The following is a 20,911-nucleotide window of genomic DNA, read 5'->3' on the forward strand; positions in this document are numbered from 1 at the left end:
CTTCATATCCATTAACAGGTCAATTTTGTGTGTTGCCCCCCCCCCATGTGCTTTTGCCTCACACCCCTAGGTAAAAAATCCTAGGGCTGTCATTGCCCGCACCCGATCCGCATAGTACCGTGGGTCACGGCATTGGGGGCACCAGCAAAAATTTCGAGTCACTTAGGGAGCGCGCGAAGCGCGCTCTTTTGCCAGGTATACTGACCTAATAGAGACAGTTTAAGGACATGCAGTGCCATTAAACAGATATGTATCTCACTGATTTGATAATGAGAGCGCGAAGCGCGAGCTGAAAATTTTGATCTTCAGATCTAAAAAAGGACATTATCAGCACTTTTTTTGTAATCATGATCTGTCTCGCTAAACAAACATTGCGAGTTCGAAGCGCGAGCTGAAATTTTTTATTACATTGACCCAAACAGGGACATTTTAAGGACTATATTTTAGGAATCCGTTTAGAGTATAAATATCTCAGCATAGTCATCTAATGCTAGTGCCATCCTTTGCTGATTTTGTTAGAATTACATCTAAACGCATGAAGCACTTTTTTTAGTCATTGTAATCTTGATTATCATACGCTTCTAGCTAATCAAATACTGTGAGCGCGAAGCGCGAGCTGAAAATTTTTGAAATTCGCACCTGAAGAGGGGCATTCTAAGGCTTGTTTGTAGGAATTTACTAAGACTTTATGTATATTACTCAGCAAATGATGCGAGCGCGAAGCGCGAGCTGAAAATTTTTGATATTCAGATCAGAAGAATTTACATTTTACTCCGGGACAGATTTTAGGAATTCATGAAGAGCAGACATCTCACAAATCAACTAATGCGAACGATAGTACGGACAGGAAATGTTTTATATTAAGACCTTAAAATAGGGCAATCACTTTAAGTATTCATGAAAAAGAAACAAATGTCACTACATAAAACAATAATAACTCGAACTACTAGGAAATATATTGATTATTGATTTGAAAACGAGAGGTTTTAGTACAACAGGATCATAATAAACAGTCTATGGGGGGCACGTGCCCCCCCCCCGTAGTTACGCCACTGCGCATAGCATTGGCCCCCAAAGGTTCTACAACCGAGAACAAAAACAAAAGGAAAGGAAGATGACAAATATATTTTTTTCTCAATACCATGTCAAAATCAATCTCAAAGTTAGATTCTCATGAAGAGGTGATTTTTTTCTTGCTCGCTTCGCTCGGGACTTATATCAAGAAAAATTTTGCTGTGCGCGCCATGCATACTGTGCCCCCTTTTTTGTTCTTCTCACTCATGGAGCTTCGCCCTAATGGCGGGGCATAATCATAAAAAAGTCTGTTCATTATATGATATGACCGGGAAAATTTAGGCTCTTGTCCCCCACCTGGCCACCGACCCCTAGCTGTTACGCCCCTGGCTTAAAAAATATTATCCACTGCATCCTATTCATAGTTATATACTTAAAATGTCAATTTTTAGGCCTTAATTTTAACAAATTTCGCGCTCTCAATAGGCTTATTAGATTGATAAATAAGAAAATAATATATCCAGGAATTCCAAATAAATTGTCCCTTTTTTCAGATTCGACTATCGACAAGTCTCATCTCGAGCTTAGAAAGAGGAATAGAAAGATAGTCATCATTTTCATATATGATGACATTGAGTCTTTAAAATATCCCTGTCCTAGATCAAAATAACACCAATGATATATCAGATCGCGCCTCGCGCTCGTACAATATTCATTGCGATCCATATCCACTTCACAATTTCCCTACTGCTTGAAATAGTGCATAAATTGACCCTTCGTCAGATTGCACTCGCATTATTTGATTGTTGAATGATGTTTTGTCTTCATAGGTAACTGCAAACAGTTATTAACCTGTATTTTTTCAGACCAGAGGCGTCGATTCTGGGGCAGGGGGCGATCGCCCCACCAATGAATTTTTTTGGGGGGGGCAAACATCATTTTCGTTCCGTTCACCATAATTTGTCCTTTTATAGCACTCATAAGAACATAGTCCAGAGTGCACTCAGTGGGGTAGGCTCAAAGCTTGATCTTTATACCTTTAGCAGGGGCGGATCCAGCTTTCGCCAATAGGGGGGGGGGCGGATCCAGCTTTCGCCAATAGGGGGGGGGCCGAAAATATTTTCATCAACATTTTTTCTCGATTGGCCACTAAAAGCTGTTTTTTCGGTTTTTCAGGGGGTAGTCCTAATTCACTAAAGACTGAAGTTTTAAGAACATGTTATTGTTTATTGTAAAAAAACAAGATAAGGTATCTCATGTGGTCTTAATATATAAAGCGAGCGCGAAGCTCGAGCTCAAATTCTTTGATATTTTATGTCCTTAGACCGGAAGATTCTGAGGAAATTTTATAATTATGAAAAAAGATAAGTATCCAACTAAAGAAAGCGAGCGCGAAGCGCGAGCCTAAATTTTATCATAGTAATGTGAAAAGGGACTCAATTAGGACTGTTCTTTGGTGATTAATGAAGAGGATAAAGTATCACCAATTAAATAATGAGAGTGCGAAGCGCGAGCTCAAAATTTTTGATATTCCGACCTGAGAACTGGACAGTCTAAGCGCGTTTTTATTTGAATAAAAAAAAGCTGTGTATTCACAAACATTTAAACAATTTTTTTTTATATATACTGACATAAAATAAAGAAGCATTTTGACAAATTTTGGTAAGAATTTCCAAAGAGGATAGGTTACTCACAAATCACACAATGCGACCGCGCAGCGCGAGCTGAAAATTTTGATATAATATAAACAATTTGTGTAAATCAAACAAAATAATGAAAGCTTGATAAGCGAGCTAAAATATTGTGTTCAAATTGATTTCAGAACTGGATATATAAGTGCCATTAATTCTCTTGAATGGAATTCATTATACACGCAATTTGAGCGCGAAGCGCGAGCAAAAAATTTAATATAAAGCAAAGTCTATTTTCCAATTCTTCCCCTTACCCTTTTCTTGTTTCCTTTTGGGATCGGGCCGGCCGTTACGAGGCTGTAAATTACACATCATGGGTATGATACCTCTTTTTTTTTTTTTAATTTCTTTCTGTTTTTTCATAGTTTCTATCAAGTTAAAAAGTACACTTTTTCTGCAGGTTGTCAAAAAATAGGGGGGCCGGGGCCGGCTCGGCCCCCTCCTGGATCCGCGCCTGTTTAGGTTTTCAAAGATAAATTATTGTACAGGACAGATTGAGATGAAGGGCAGTATTTATATACACTGCACGGACTCGAGAGCCGGAACACAAGAGCTCACTGTTGGTGTGAACTGTGTGTATTTTAATTTTGTTAGACGTGTATCAATCAGTGAATCAGATATGATTATTTACGTCTGGGACCGACCTTTAACGTCACCATCCGAAAGACGTGATCAGGGCTCGAACCTTTGTATCAATTTGTAACTTCCCCAAAGCTTGTGTGTGTATTTGAGTTTTGTCAGACGTGTATCAATCAGATATGATTATTTACGTCTGGGACCGACCTTTAACGTCACCATCCGAAAGACGTGACCAGGGCTCGAACCTCTGCATCAATTTGTAACTTCCCCACAGCTTGGATAACAGGCGCACGCCACAACGCCCAGTTGACTCCTCGTATTTATAGACATTCACTTCGATAAAACAGTTACTAAAGATGACTTCAACAACTACAATAACCTAACTTTGCTAATCAATCAGCTTTCTCAAATAAAACAACTGGATAATGCTTATAGGCAACTTTGCTAACAATTAATTAATCAAAAGGTTTTACAACTCCAACATGTTTATAAAATGTGCGATTTTGGCTAATTTTTGTTAAATCACAGAACGTCTACACATACGATTTATGACTCATGATCCCCCTCCCCCATCTGAAAAATGGATCGACGCCCATGTGGCACCGTAATGACTGTGGGAAAGAAACTTGCCCTTTTTCTGCTCTTTGTCACATTTTTTTTTTTTTTGGGGGGGGGGGCGGTGTTAGAAATTTTGGTAGCCTTTTATAAAACCATTTCCGTATGAAAAGGCCTCATATGCAGTTTCACTCAAGTTACGGTACGAATTTTCCGTGTGAAAGGTCCGATATATGATTCTAATTTATAATGTGAATTGAAATATTAAACCTTTTTGTTACTAGTATTTTAATGAGATCGACTCCGAGCCAATGCTTATCCGTCGTGAAAATGGTATCTTCAGTGCAGTGCAGTACACTGAAATGGAAATACGTCTTTCCAGAGTTCAGTGAGTAGAATAGGCATAGAGATATCATATTATACTAATAATTAGTATACATCTCTATGGTAGAATAGAACACCCTACTTTACTTGCAGCCACGCCCACCTCGTAGCGCGCCATGCCATGCCATTCATGCTTTGGGGCTTTTTGTTTGTTGTTTTCCATATCGCATGGCGATCAAGCCTACACCGGGCCGATCAATAAACATGGCAGAAAATGATACTCAGCATGCTAATTCGACAGAAAAAACTAAAGCATATTGTATTTCGAGTGTAGATCTAGATGTCAAAGATGGAGAAAGAGCAAGTGAACTCGACAATTTCGAAGGAAGCATCGCCGAGCCCGAATATAGAATGTACAAATGGAGATGGTTTGTGGTGGCGACGATGGCAGTATTGAATATTTCAAATGCAATGGTAAGTCCGTATGTACTCAGCCGCGTGGCTGGCTATATATCCGCACTAATCCAACCTGATTTTTTCTGAAGGATTTCCCGGGCCCCACAGGTGTACAGATCTGTAGACTTTGTTTATTTTGTTGGTTTATTTATTCTCCGATTATTAAAAACACAATACATAAATATATAGAACATAAATGGCATTAATAGAAATAAACAAAATGAATTGTAAATATGTTTGATAAAATAAATAAAATAATCAAAAGGATTGCCCATTTCAGAGTTATTGACATAAACTCTGTTCTTCCATGGGATCCATAGACTGAAAAAAAAACTTAGGTAAGAGTTCCATGTCTTTCCAAAACTTAAAGACAAAAAAAAAACTTGCTAGCATCAGCTCAATCATCAGTGTTCTTTAAACCTTTCCTTTTGACTTATTCAAAAAAGTTTGTCTTTGATCTTCGAGGGTCCCTTATAAAAAAAATTGAATGGTATACCATTGACTACCATTTATCATACACCATTGATATACCATTGGAATACCATTCGCACAGCACCCACCATACACCAATGGTATACCATTCAAGCCTCAATGGTATACCATTCAAACTAATTTAAATAATTGGGACGTTACTATTACCATATTCATGAGCACCATTTACCATTCATATACCACTGATCAAACACCATTCACCATTGATCTACCATATGGCCACTATAGACAGGTTTACCATTGACCACCATTCACCATTCAGCCACCATTCACTGGCCTACCATTTACCATTCAGCCACCATTCACTGGACACCATTGGCCTACCAATTGCCTTTCACCATACACCATTCGCCTACCATTGACCATACACCATACACCATTCATGTACCATCCACCATCCGCGTACCATTCATCGTACACCATTCGCGTACCATTCACTGTACACCATTCACCGTACACCATTCGCGTACCATTCAACGTACACCATTCGTGTACCATTCGACACTCACCATTCAACCACCATGCACCGTTCACCATTGATTGACCATTCACTTTACACCATTCTACCATACACCATTGACCTACCATTTACAGTACACCATTGGCCTACCATACACCATTGAACTACTATACACCGTAGGCTTACCATACACCATACACCATTGGCTTACCATACACTGTACACCATTGACCTACCATTTACCATACAATACTGTCATACCATACACTCTATACTATTAGTCAACCATTCAAATAACACCATTGGTCATACACTATAGACCACAAGCGTACATTCAATGGTAGACTAATGGTAGACAGAAGAACAAAGATGTGCAATGTATAGTAAGCCAATAAAGTACAGTGAATGGTAGACCAATGGTGTACAGCATATCTCTGGGGTTAATGGTAGGCTTGATAATGGAATAAGTATACACAAGAAAAATAAATGAAAGCAGTTATTTCAAGAACGTCATTAAATTGTTTTTACTATAAGAAGTTTAAGTACAGCATAAATGGCACAGAGTATTCACAAGTATAGACTTTATAATTAAAGCACATAAGTTATTAATATATATGACTTAGTCTTAGCTACTCGTTGATATCTCTGTCAATCTTGTTATGAAAAAAATAAACATGTATCAAGACAGATCGAGTTTGATTGAAAAACACAACAAATGAAGACTAACATTTCCAAGAATAAACCTGTTCTCTCTTATTGCTTTTTACATGGATTGAGTACTTGGCAAAACCACTGTTCTGCGTACAAACCTGATACTTGATGTTAAATCTGTTGTGTGTAATTGCTTTCAACAATATTAATAAACATTTTTTTACTGATAAGTTCAAGTACAAAAGAGTATTGACAGGTATGGCATAAAAGCACCATATTATGAATACATGTGACTGCGCGACACTACAAGAGATCAATGATTACACTCCACATAGGTATTATGTTAATCTTCCTATAAACAAATTTACATGCAAGACAGAATTTGGACAACAAACTAATGAACACCAAATTTTGAAGATTAAACTCAAAATGTGCGATAGCCTTCACATGGCCAAATGAATAAAGGGTACCACACCTAGAAGAAATGAAATATCCCCAAAAGGGGGGAAAATAGTACCCCCGTCCCCCAAATTGTTCCCTTTTTTCTTTTCACCTAAAAAGATATATCAATGGCGTGTTTCTACAAAGAATTGTTAAAAAGTATTACCCGCCTAAGTATCCAGAATCCTGGATAAGTTTCCTGTAGAAACAAACGCGATGCAGTTAATTGATAAATTGCATCGCGCAAAATACGGTTTCTCATAACCATCTTTGAGAGGTGGTTATTGCCATGTAAATCCGTTTAACTTTTCTGTAAACATGGGGCAAAATAGCATTCATGTCTGGCTTAAGTGCTTGAACCCAGAAGTGCGATCTCACAGTATACATATATTCTGGCCTGTTTAATCTCGCCAGCTGATCGCGAAACATGTATACCTGCTACAATGAGTGAGATCTACCATGAATTTTGAAAATTTTCCTGACGAGATGCAATTTTTGACATACCAAAATGCAATGTTGATGTTATAGGTTGAATTTTCCGATTTCTGCCGTATTTGCGAAGCGAAATGCAAGTTAATTAGATTATTTGGTCTGTAGAAACAGCTTGGTTTAAGAGCGATAAGGTTATTCGAGTCTGGAAAAGATAAACTGTTTTTAATGATTTACTGTAGAAACATGCCAAAAGTTTATCATAAATACAATAAAGATACATTAAGAAATAAATAATATATCACACATATAAAGAAAATATAATGAAAATAGGGAAAGAAAATTATTCAATTTGGAACACTAAAAAGCATAAAAAAATAGAGACCTCTTTTTGCAAAATATATAGAAAATAATATATACAAGATACCCACTTATTTCTTTTCTGTCTGTTTTTGCTGTGCTGAATCAGATGAATAACTCAAGTATGTGTGAGAAATAATATGATTATTGTCTTACACAGAATCAGTAGTCAATTGTAATTTTTTACAACCTAGCTTGGACAAAATTTGAATTCATATAATACAAAAAATATATAAATTGTGATTTTGTATATTCATGAGGACTTGAAGAGAACAGTTTTACAAAAAAATAACAACTTTAATTCGTCATAACTTCGTTAATCCTCAACAAATTTTGATGAAATTTTAAGTGCTTTTTGTTTGTCTGATGTACACTTTGAATTGTATCACATAACTTTCAGTCTCGAGTACCTCTAGCCCTTCAATCGAATGGGTTGGACGACTGGTTACATTTTACACATAAAATAGTTATAAGGAGAATGAAGGGGACCATAGAAAGAAAGCATGAGAAAAGGGGAGATTTTGGTAGGGAGAGAATGAATCAGAAAAGCATCATGCTGAAAATTTCATTAACATCTAATAATAACAAAGTTATTGAATTTGAAATTTTAACAATATTTTGGTAAAAAATATAACCTAATGTACACATGATCGTCAGGATAATTTGCTAGGCTTATTGTATAAAATGAAATCATAATTATTTAATATTTTCATACATGTGTGTATGATATCTCCCAAGTATCATATCATTATTTCCAGCAATGAATATCTTCACATTAAAGGTCAAGTCCACCACAGAAAAGGTTGTTTTGAATCAACAGAGAAAAATCAGGCAAGCATCATGCAAAATATTTCATCAAAATCGGATGCAAAATAAGAAAGTTATGACATTTTGAAATTTCGCTTATATTTCACAAAATAGTTATATGCACAATTTACCCACATGCATATGAGAGAATCGATGATGTCCCTAACTTTTTGGTTTGTTTTTCATTGTTTGAATTCTACAATATTTCAAATTTTACAGATTTGACAATAAGGACCAACTGGACTGAACCAAATAATGTTAAGCAATGGTAACTCCACATGTTCAGTGAGAAATAAAAGTTTATTTCATAGGTCAATGGGGAGAAAATTATATTTCATATTCAAAAAAACAAAAGAAAAGTGAATGAGTGATGTCATCAGTTCCCTCATTTGCATACCGACCAGGATATGCATATAACTATTAAGTGAAATTGAGTGAAACTTAAAAATGTCATACCTTTCTTATTTTTCATCCGATTTTTATGTTTGATTTTTCTCTTTTTAATCAAATCAACATTTTGTTAGGGTGGACATGTCTTTGAAATAAATTTTCACTCCATTTTTTATAGTTCTCGGAGGACAAAGTGTAAATAAGCACGACTTCTTGTAATAAAATACAAAAGAACAAGTGGGGATATGACATCAGCTTGGGTACGTCATGGTCTAGTGGTTCTGACTCTCACCTTACAAATAGAGGGTCATGAATTTGAGTCCTAGCCATGGTGTGTTTTCCTTCAGCCCGAAATTTATCCACACTGTGCTGCACTAGACCCAGGTGAAGTGAATGGGTACCCGGCAGGATTAATTCCTTGAAGCTGTAATAAGAAATATTGGATGAAAACAATGCAAAGGACAGTATATTAGCTAAGGGTTCAAAACATCAATGCTTGTCGTGTGTGTAAGCTTTCTTTAGAAGTTCATATATTTTTTTAAATATCGAGAAATTTGCAGTATACACTACCATTCAATTGAATGGTGCCAATTAACAAATACCAACAAAACATTTTGTAAAATATGATAAATAAATTTATGTTTAACCATAGATGGGAAGAAAATAACCTATTATCTAATGGGAGGCCCCAATGATGACAAATACCACAACAAATGAATACCTGAGGACAAAGCGTCCACCCCTCCCCCTCAGCCAACATACTGATTTTTTTTTCAGCTATGCCACTGCAGGAATACAATCTGTTTTATCTCATGAAGCTTTGCAATTTTTCCTACTGAAGAAAATTCTTACACACATACCTTTCATAACTCCATTTTTTTCTTGTACACGGCACGTTTTCTGTGTTCAACACCCGTCGTGTCATTCCCAGATAAGGCTGGACCATTAACCTTATCATCCAGTGTATCCGTCGTCCAAACTTTGAAAATGAAATAAAATCAATTTGAGTGTTGTAAAATCTGCATGTATGTGCAGATACAAACAAAAATAGAATACTAATATAGTAATAGAAAAAGAATGATCTTAGAACTTTAATTTTAGAGATATTTTTCATGGATCTCTGATTACCAGCTCAGAATTCAAGAAAACAATAAGGAAATGTGATATTGTTCAGCTTAGTTCAGACAAGGTTGTATTATAACTGTGCATGATTTATACTAGTAATAGTTCTACTGCCAGGGAGTGCTCTTCATTAATATAACCTGTAAATAAACCCTAGGATTTGTCTTTTGTTATCATTAAATTGGAGTGCATATTCAGCACATCTTGTTGCTAGGATGTGCAGAATATTATATACCCTCTTTGTAACTTGTAGGCTTGTATAAAATATGACAAAATTCAGGCCAGTTACATTTTAAATTGAAATGAAATTAAGTACTTTGGGCAGAGGGAAGAGAATCCAGGATTTAGCTCGTGGGGTGTGGAACAATTATGAATTTTTAAAGGAAAAATAAAGGGTTCTTATTGCCAATTTATAGGACATAACTATTGCCAATTTTTTTTTGAACGAGCAAAAAAACATGTTTTTAAATGTCATCTCGACCCAGGGGCAGGCCACATCATTTACTTAGACACTCAGGGCCAGGGGTAGGGGTTAATTGGACTTCCTACCCCCCCCCCACTTGATGGAGGGAGATAGGCCTACATGTTTCAGTGAGAATTGTACCAAACCTGCAGAAGTCACTTGCTCAAAACAGATCCTTGAAGAGGTTTCTAGTTAGAGTTGGAAACAGAAATTCCAACCCTACATGGTTTGATTGGTTTTGTGGGTGGGGTGCCTATTGATATACTGCTTATCCCAGTTTGCTGATCGTGGGCAGGATATCAATTTGGGATAATAATACATGTACCTTCCAGCTCCACTTCACAGGTTGCATGGTCTCTAATTCCAATGTTGATCCAGAATTTTTGTCCAGTTATTTCAAAATATTCTTATTGCATTCTAAATCAAGGTAGGACTTAGCTGGCAGCCGTCTAGTTTTTTAAACATTTTTTGTTTTTTATTTCTCCTCGTACACAGACGGCTCGCTATCGTGCAGCCGCCATCAGGGGACTTGCAATGCGAAATCCCCCCGTCGGGGCTCTTCAATTTTTGTCTTTAATGAATAAAAATTTTGAAAATTAACGCTACCAAAATGCAAATTAATATTCCCTCTTGGCATTAATTGCCAAAAAATGGAGAAAGTTTAAAGGAACAAAAACAGTGACTTACCTCGGCTGTCGCGCAAATTCACTTCCCCGTTTTATCCGATCTTAAGTACATAAACATATGGCCATTGAGTCCCCTGTACAGATCGCGCTAGAACTTCGGTCTCTGTATTTGGTGAGTGAAGCCAACGGAGTTCAGCTGAACAACCAACATAACAGAGACCGGAGCTTATGGTCTAGGTAGGACTAGGACCACTTCATCTGTTTTTTCCTTCATTTCACTCTCTTTCAGGCATGGATCTGTTTTGCTGCGATCACAAATTTCACTGCAGAATACTTTGAGGTGTCCGTTGATGCTGTCAACTGGTTTTCTTTGGTTTATCTAGTTGTAGCCATACCTATGGGCTTTGTTGTTGCATGGGAACTTAATGCATATGGATTTCGAATTGCGGTATGTATCATTTAAGCTTTCATCAATGGCATTGGTTTATTTCTTATTACATTGACTGATTTTTTTTCTTTGAATTTTTAAAAGATACTTTAGTACATATGTGTGTTATAGTGATGATAAAGTAGACTGGAAGGATTGTAATGTTGATGATTACCTACCCAGGCCATGCTTAGAGAAAGTAAAATCAAAAGTCTTAGGACCACGGAAAGAAATGATATGTCTTTCCAAGGCTTACATGGATTTATATGGTTATTTGCAGTTTCAGCATTTTTTAACCATGCAATTCCTTTTGCTTCTGTTAATTTTCTGCAGACAGATCATTACATAAAAAAATCAACCAGCAACCTACAAGGAATGAGATGGCAATAAAAAAGTTTTTAACTGAAAATTTGGCTGCTGTCACCCAAATGGAGCAATTTCCAGTTCGCTCCTCATGATAATAAACATCTTCAGCACTAAGAAAGTTTTTGTTTTCTAATGGGAAGAAAATGAAAGAATTGTAGTTTAAAATATCTTTCATGTCCTGGAATATGAATGCAGAATAATATCTCCACTTGAACATTCAAAGTATAAAACCAAATTCACTCCACATCAATGACTTCTAAAATTTCAGATTCTCCTTGGTGCATGGCTAAATTTCCTTGGCATTCTCCTTCGTTATCTCGGAACAGTCTTCCCAATCCCACCGTCTTCCCAGTTTGCTGTAGTGATGGTTGGACAGACCCTCGCAGCTTTCGGACAACCTTTCTTGCTCTTCTCACCTACCAAGATGGCTGCCCTATGGTTTAATGATAGTCAAAGAACAACAGGGAACATTCTAGCAACCATGGCCAATCCTTTAGGAATTCTTCTTTCTTTTCTCCTGTCTGCACTTCTTGTCAGTGAACCAAGTGATGTCCCATTAATGGTAAGTTAGTCTTGTCTTCATTTTCACAGGGTTCTTTTTTTTTTACCAGGCCAAGAATTAGGTTTGTCAAAAATCTTTATTATTTTCTGCTTAGACTATCTTATAACCTTGCGTTTGGTTTCAAAACATGCCCCCAAGGTGCCAAGTTGACTTCTATGTGGTTGAAAATGACTGGTGGTATATTAATCAGTTTACATTGAAAATCTAAGAAAATCTTTTGATGAAGACAAACATATGAAACAGCAATTTTGTAATGCAATTATGAGTTTTACTGAGACAAGGAAGCCCAGCAAAAAAAAATAGCAGTGCACAACCAGACTTCTTCGGGTTCTGTTCAGTTCACTTTGCGTCTCATTTAGTTTCACATATTTCCCATTTGGTTTGATGATGATTGAGCCAACTGATAGTGGAAAAGTCTAATTGGTAAAACGTAAAGAAGGTGATGGAAGAAAAGATGGAATTTTTATGACTAACAGAGGAGAGAGTAATAAGATTAAGTATTCTTGAAACCCTGTTCACACTACAGCTCTACATAACCAAATGAGAGATAGGGGATAGAGATGAATAAGAAATTGTTTCGATTTCATTATAAGAATGTTGAACAAAAGAATAAGATGTGGGAATGTAATGAATGAACACATCTGAATAGGAAAGGAAAGTCAAATGTAAATTGATGACAACAGAAATGAAAGAATGTAAACAATGCTGAACTAAATACCAAAGCTAGAAGTGCAAATAACTTAACTATTAAAAGGAAACCAAATGTCAAAATAACAGTCCTACATGAGCATTTATAACACCCTTTTCAAATTCTTACTAACGTCATTCCATGACAATGAATGGTTTGTAACATCTTTGGGTGTTCTTTTTACTGTATAAATCATTAAACTTGTATAAATGTTCTTTCTTGTTCCTTGATTTAGCTTTGGGTTTTTGTAATACCAGCGGCAATTGGTGTTTGTTTGGCAACATTTGGTATATGCAACAGTGCTCCCCCCACACCCCCATCGAGCAGTGCAGACACTGAGCATCAACCATTTCTGACAGGTCTTAAAATGGTAAGTTTGGAAATTAAAAAAGGGGGAAGGAAAAGTTTGAAGCAATATGAAACTGAACCTGTCACTGCTTTATGAAGATCATAATTGTACATGCTACCAGAACCCCCACCCCGCCTTTCTCCAAAGAGATCTAAATTTGATAATCTTGAAGCTTTGTATATAAGATATACAAGAAAAATCCTGTATTGTTCCTTTTTTTTGTCTTGCCTCTTGGACCCGGCAATGCTCTTGGGCCTTAACCCAAATACTCCTGGGTTATGTCACAGCTTGTTATTACGGGGGGGGGGGGGCATTATTGCCCCCGATATCTCAGCCATGGGTCACCCGATTGCCTCAAAATTTTGCACTAAAGAAAAAGATAGGTTGTAGTAATTATATCTCATGTATTTATTGTTTTTCAATTTTCTCATGTATTTCCTTGTTTTTCATCAAGCATTTTTAGATGCATTATGTGAGGGTGTATAAATATGTGTGTGTGGTAACTATTTACACTATTTCAAACACTGAAGATACTTAATAGAAAAGTATTTACATAAATTGAAAAAGCTCCTGATTTTCCATAGCGTAATTGTCGGTCATATCAAGAAAATGCGAAATTGTCGTGACATCACTGACGTGTGTTCGGTAAACGTAATTTGACACTTGCATGGTGGTAGGTCTGAGTGAGTGCCATAAATTTGGTATTTAAATGTGCGGGAACGATTAGTGAAAAAGTCATGAAATTTCGTTGTGAAATATTAAGGTGTTAAGAAGTACCGACAAAAATTTGACAGGTAGTATTAGGGTTAATGTAGAATTTTATTAAGTTCTTTTTCAAAAGTATTTGGGGCTTATTTTTGATCACAGCTTTTGGGAATCTGTCCTGTTGGTGATGTTTAAAGTATGAAAGTTATTAAAATGAATTTTCTCAACTATTTTTATTTCTTGACAGCTTGTAAAGAATCGTCATTTTTTAATTCTTTTCGTGACATTTGGAGGAGGCTTCGGTATTTTTAATGCCATTAGCACATTCCTGGAGCAAATTGTGTGCCCCATAGGATACAATGATGTAAGTATATGAATTAAATATAAGGATAGTTTTGAATACCACGGGAGCGTTTGAATGATCCGATAGTTCTTAAAATGACAGTGAGAGACCTAACTCTAATTCTCAATCAATACCAGAGAACGTTGTCAGATGGTAGTGGCTGCAGATCAATTTTGAGAATAGAGGGGGGGGGAAGGGGGCTACACAAGCATAGATCACAATTTGATGGCCATTATCTTGTTCTTGTATGTTTACATAAAGAAATAGGGGGCTGAAGCCCTTCATCCCCTCTGCAGTTCTGCGGCCTCCTTGAACTTTTCAGCTAACAAATACCAGGGGAGCCGTTTCATAAAGCTGTTCATAAGATAAGAGCGACTTTCAAAATGACTGGTAAACCTTTCTTATGCTCTAAATAAACACCAATGAACATTTAATGGTGAATATCATTTTCCACAAGAAATGATCACCAGTCGTTCTTGAAGTCGCTCTTAACTTACAAACAACTTTATGAAACACCCACCAGATGAAGTCTGTCCAACTTAAGGCTCAATTTAAGAACAGTCGTGGACATTTCATCATCATGTTTTGGAAACTTGGTATCTTCTATCGTGTTCATTATCTGTTGCAATGTCTTGTAAATGTTTGGATGTAGGTTCAATATTCATGAACTGAATAACTGACAGCATATTCATTTGATAATCTTGCAGAATTTTGCCGGTTTGGTAGGAGCTTTAATGATAGGTGTTGGTCTTCTTGGAGCAGTAGTAGCGGGTCTGATTGTTGACAAGACTAAGGCATTCACACCAGTCGTCAAGATTTGTAATGCAGTAGCCATTGTCTTTGTATTCATCTTGTCCATTGTAAGTATAAATTAGTTTTAAAAAGGGATCTTTATTTTGTAATGAAAACAATGATGATTTTAGTAATATAGGTAAAAATTAAAATGAGCATATGTAATTATGATAAAAATAAGTTTAATTACTTGACAGTGTAAGTGTAATCTTTCATTTTCATTTAGTATTTATGTATTTTATTCTAAGTATACCTGTATTAGACTTAATTACCTCTTTTGTAAAGCGCATAGAGATTCTGTAGAATACTATGCGCCATATAAGCATCTATTATTATTATTATTAAGAGAAAAACACATAAAGAACACTCAAACTTGATAAAGAATGGTCATTCTTTGTGGGCAATCTTAATGACCATGGTTCCTTTCATCTACGTATCAGGTTACAATATTGCAGGTTTCTAGGTCGGAGCACATTGCTATATTTGTTTGTATGTTTCTTCGCTTCTCACCTTGAGATGGTACTATATTTCTTGTGGAGTAATCATAATGTAGTTTGCAAACAAACAGCATAAATATGGATATATATGGCCAAGCCTATGCAAAATCAAACAACAATATGATATTGTTACATGCTGATTAGTTTCAAGAAAGAAAATTGAAAAATCCTGCTTGGTAATTTTTCAAGTGGTGGTTAATCCAAAGTGGTTGATTGAAGGTTTGAACCACTAATAAATATGGAAAATTATGTTTTTAAGGAGGTTGATATATGCAGAGCTGTCAGTTTGTAGTGATTTTTGTCTCACCTGCGAAGCAAAGTGAGACTATAGGCGCCGCTTTTCCGACGGCGATGGCGGCGGCGGCGTCAACATCAAATCTTAACCTGAGGTTAAGTTTTTGAAATGACGTCATAACTTAGAAAGTATATGGACCTAGTTAATAAAACTTGGCCATAAGGTTAATCAAGTATTACTGAACATCCTATTAGAGTTTCATGTCACATGACCAAGGTCAAAGGTCATTTAGGGTCAATGAACTTAGACCATGTTGGAGGAATCAACATCGAAATCTTAACCTGAGGTTAAGTTTTTGAAATGTCATCATAACTTAGAAAATATATGGACCTAGTTCATGAAACTTGGACATAAGGTTAATAAAGTATCACTGAACATCCTGCATGAGTTTCACGTCACATGACCAAGGTCAAAGGTCATTTAGGGTCAATGAACTTTGGCCGAATTGGGGATATCTATTGAATTACCATCATAACTTTGAAAGTTTATTGGTCTAGTTCATTAAACTTGGACATTAGAGTAATTAAGTATCACTGAACATCCTGTGCGCGTTTCAGGTCACATGACCAAGGTCAAAGGTCAATGAACTTTGGCCGAATTGGGTGTATCTGTTGAATTACCATCATAACTTTGAAAGTTTATGGATCTCATTCATGAAACTTGTACATAAGAGTAATCAAGTATCACTGAACATCCTGTGCGAGTTTCAGGTCACATGATCAAGGTCAAAGGTCATGTAAGGTCAATGAACTTTGGCCATGTTGGGTTTTTTGTTGAATAACCATCATATCTCTGTAAGTTTATTGGTCTAGTTCATAAAAAGTGGACATAAGAGTAACCATGTATCACTGAACATCTTGTGCGAGTTAGAGTAGTATTCAAAGTCAGCACTGCTGCTATATTGAACCGCGTGATGCAGGTGAGATGGCCAGAGGCATTCCACTTGTTAGTATTAAGTTTTGAAAAGTGAGAAGGATACCGATGGTTCATGCAGACTACTGATTTCTAAAGTTTCAGTTTTTTGTGTTGTCTTTGTTATTTCTTAAAACTAATTTTCTCACCAAAATACAGGTTTTCAGCTTTTAACATACTGAAGTATCATTGTTCATCATGATGGCAGCTTTGGTTGATATTCATAGTTATTAATCAGTGTCAGTTTTCCCACTGTTTCATAGTCCTCCTAAACCATATAACATAATTTGTAATCTTTGTTCTTTCAGTCTTCTAAGTTTGTGTATGCTGGTGCCGGAGTGTTGATTGGAGGTGTAGGCTTTGGTCTCTTTGGTCTAGCCCAATTCTCTATTGCTCTAGAGCTCGGGGTAGAGTGTTCCTATCCAGTAGCTGAGGGAACCAGTGCCTGTATCTTACAGGTCTCGGGGTAGGTTTACTTGTCCCAGATCAAATTCCAAAGTACTGTCCCTGTCAAACTATGGTAGCCGTATTCACCTCACAGTCACAGATATCACCCTCACCCCTCTCTGCTTGACCTGATTCAGTGCATCCTCCAGCTTCAAACCATCCCCAGCTCCCACTCTTGCTTCTTCAAAAGAATTTCAAATACTGATCCCATTTTAATCACATCAGTTTTGTGATGCATGAAAGAGGTAAATGATCACTTAATTCCTGATTCTGACATTGTGATTAGAAATTTAAGCCCTCCATATTTTTCATGTGAATTACCTTTTAACTTCTATGCATACGTTTTCATAATTTCTTTCAAGGATTGAAGAACATTATAGTATAAGGGACAATGCCGGTATGTGATGAACTATCTTATCAAGTGTCTACTTCTAACATTATTAATTTTAAAAATTGATTGTTGCAAATTTCTTCTCATATTTTTTAAATATCTTCTCAAATTTTTTTAAATTTCTTCTCATACAGTCAAGTACAGGGAATTATTCTCATCATTTTAGGTCAGGTCCTAGCCCAACCTGTCAACGTGGACTACCTTCCTGATCAAAAGTGTATTGACATGTCACTTCCGAATATCACATCAGCGCCACCTACTGGCAGCGCCTTTGCAACCTCCATGGTGCCCACAATGCCAGATGATGAGATACAAACAGTGCTTGATATGACAAGTGAGTACTTAACCAAATGAATTTTGATATACATATAATCGAAAGAACCTAGTTTGAATTATTCAATTGATATCCAAAATTGCCTTTACAAGAGAAGTAATAGTAATAGTAGTAGTAGTAATAGTAATAGAAGTAGTAGTAGCAGGGGGGGGCACTTGCACTGATGAATAGATACCATGTGTTACTATCGCCACAAGATAATGCATGTTACATACGTTACATCATTTAAGGTTGTCAAATCACTAAAATAATGAAAAAGGCATCTTTTTCGCTCGGAAAGCTACGTGTTTAGTGTCAAATTTGCGAGGGTATAAAAAAGAGTAAAAATGTTTTCAAAGGATGTACTTTTTGCCCCAACAGTCAACATTACGTATTTAGAGTCTGATTTGGGCATGGTGTGGGAGGCGGGCCGTACTAGACCCAATGTCTGACATTGATGCAAGTAAAGGTAAAACTGACAAGCGAACAGTCTGTGACATAAAACAATTAAAATATTGCTTTACTTGTTTAAGGATTCAATTCAAAGAATACTTGCAAAGGGTATAGTTTTGCTTCCAATACTTGTTAAGGGTAGGGTTTCACACATCAATGCTTGTTAAGGGATGCATTTTCAGAATATGGAAAATACTTTATTTAGGGTGCTTTTTGAGACCCCATGGTCTCGCATGGTATCCACTCGTCAATGGAAATGGCCCCCCTCGGAGTAGCAGTAGTGATAATAGTCGTAATAGTGGTAGTAGTAGTAGTGGTAGTAGCAGTAGTACATGTAGCAGTAGCAGTAGCAGTAGTAGTAGTAGTAGTAGTAGTAGTAGTAGTAGTAGTAGTAGTAGTAGTAGTAGTAGTAGTAGTAGTAGTAGTAGTAATAGTAGTAGTAGAAGTAGCTAGTAGTAGTACTAGTAGTAGTAGGAGTAGTAGTAGTGGTGGTAGTGGTAGTAGTAGTGGTAGTAGTAGTAGTAGTAGTAGTAGTAGTAGTAGTAGTAGTAGTAGTGTAGTAGTTGTAGTCAGAAGTAGTAGTAGTAGTAGTAGTAGTAGTCCTTGTAGTCAGCAGTAGTAGTCGTTGTAGTCAGTAGAAGTAGTAGTAGTAGTAGTAGTAGATAGTAGATACTAGTAGTAGTAAGCTATTAAAGTAGACTTTATTGAATAAATTCAGCACAAGGATACACATGTTTACCTAGCACAAGGTTAGTGCTTTTTCCATAACTACAAAGCAAATACACATCTTTGCAGGATTGAACATTATTTGATAAAATACAATCTGTTTCTTTTATAATACAGTTCCTTTGTTTGTATATGCTGGATATGGCATGATCATTACAGCGATCCTGATCCTCTTCTTCCGAACGCGATATTTGAGGCTCGAAGCAGAAAAATCGAAACGAGACCCATTTAACGATTCCTCGTGACTGGAGAAAGAAGAAAATAAATCAACAAATATTTTGACCAGAGGATTAAATCTACCTCCTCGGCTCAAGTGATTTGATATGCTTAATGTAGAATGATAATAAGATCCTTTGAATGTGAATTAGAGAGTATATTTTTCATGAATTTATTTCAATATACGTAGTTACTGATAATCAGTCAACCATGTTATAACATTGGAATATTCTAACATTAAATGTTTGGTAATGAAATGAGGTATAGCAAAACCAACACTAAATGCCCCCTAAAAATAATAATGATAAAAAATTCACTGTGTCAGACTGGAATAGCATCAGTGTCTTGCATGATCATACAATGCGAATATTTAGGTTAAATATAACAGAATAAATGATAGAGTAAACTATTATCGGTTGTCTTGCGAAGCGGTTGAAACTGTAGAGAGTCACGAAGTTTCAATTGCTGCTGCTCGACTTTGTCAAGTGATGGAGACCTTGGTGCGAGGGCGAATGTTATAGCGTGTAAAGAATAAATGATGTACAAATGAATTTTAAGACGCGGGTTTCAAAGCCTGATGCCTCACCGGCTAAGATGGATGTCCACTGATAACATGTTGACTAGAGGTCTTTGAATTCCTTCAAGAATCAAGATTTTGCGCTTGTCAAGATCTACCACCAGACCTATTAGAGATTGCCTTCCTTAAGGGCGGCTTTTTGAGAGCCATCATTAATGTATGTCCCACATGTGCTTTGATGTGTTGGTGATTTCAGTGTACTGTTTTCAGATATTTTTCATTGATTTATAATGTTTGCCGTACTGTAATGGTACATTAACAATGCACCTTGATTTTTGAAGAATTTTCCTTAAAGGAGAATAAAACCTTCGGAACAAGATAGCTTGTGTGAAAACAGAAATATCCAAGAAACAGACCAACGTAAGTTTGAGAAAAATCGGACAAATAATGAAAAAGTTATGATCATTTGAATATTGCGATCACTAATGCTATGGAGATCCTCACATTGGCAATGCAACAAAGATGTGTGATGTCATTTGTGAACAACCCTCCCCATTACTTTAGTACATATTTCACTTAAACTGCCTCTTTTATCACATCTATCAGTACATCATGTGATCTTTTTGTAGGAGGTCATGTAATACAGATGTTTAAAAAAGACATCATGGATAAATAGCTTGTATCACCATAAGAAAAAGCAAAAAGAAACATTTTGGGGGTATTTTATAGTCCATCAAAGGGAAAGTTGTTCACATGTGACATCACACATCCTTGTCGCATTGCCAATGGGAGAATCTCCATAGCATTACTGATGGCAATATTCAAATGCTCATAACTTTCTCATTATTTGTCTGATTTTTCTTAAACTTTTTTTGTTCGTATTCTTTAATTTTTCTGTTTCGGCACAAGCCTAATTGTTCCAAAGGTTTAAATCACTGCAACAACATGAATACATTGGATTGTTTGTTTTTTCCTCTTTCCCTTTCTTTTAATACGTGTATATATATTGATATTGAAATATTTTTCCTCTGCTCTTTCATCATGGGCAATTT

At 36.3% G+C, this 20,911-nt stretch overlaps 1 protein-coding gene across 1 annotated transcript; it reads left to right on the forward strand.

The window, feature by feature from the left end:
• The first annotated feature begins 4,193 nt into the window (after positions 1-4,193).
• On the forward strand, positions 4,194-20,269 carry LOC121425439 (solute carrier family 49 member A3-like). The gene is made up of 9 exons (XM_041621494.1): positions 4,194-4,637; positions 11,150-11,308; positions 11,922-12,215; positions 13,139-13,273; positions 14,205-14,321; positions 15,008-15,160; positions 17,105-17,262; positions 17,769-17,968; positions 19,244-20,269. The coding sequence occupies exons 1-9, from the start codon at positions 4,392-4,394 to the stop codon at positions 19,369-19,371; spliced, it is 1,590 nt and encodes a 529-aa protein (XP_041477428.1). The 5' UTR covers positions 4,194-4,391; the 3' UTR covers positions 19,372-20,269.
• The last annotated feature ends 642 nt before the right edge of the window (positions 20,270-20,911 follow it).

The sequence above is a fragment of the Lytechinus variegatus genome, chromosome 12 (genome assembly GCF_018143015.1).
Source record: "Lytechinus variegatus isolate NC3 chromosome 12, Lvar_3.0, whole genome shotgun sequence".
Lineage (NCBI taxonomy): Eukaryota > Metazoa > Echinodermata > Echinoidea > Temnopleuroida > Toxopneustidae > Lytechinus > Lytechinus variegatus.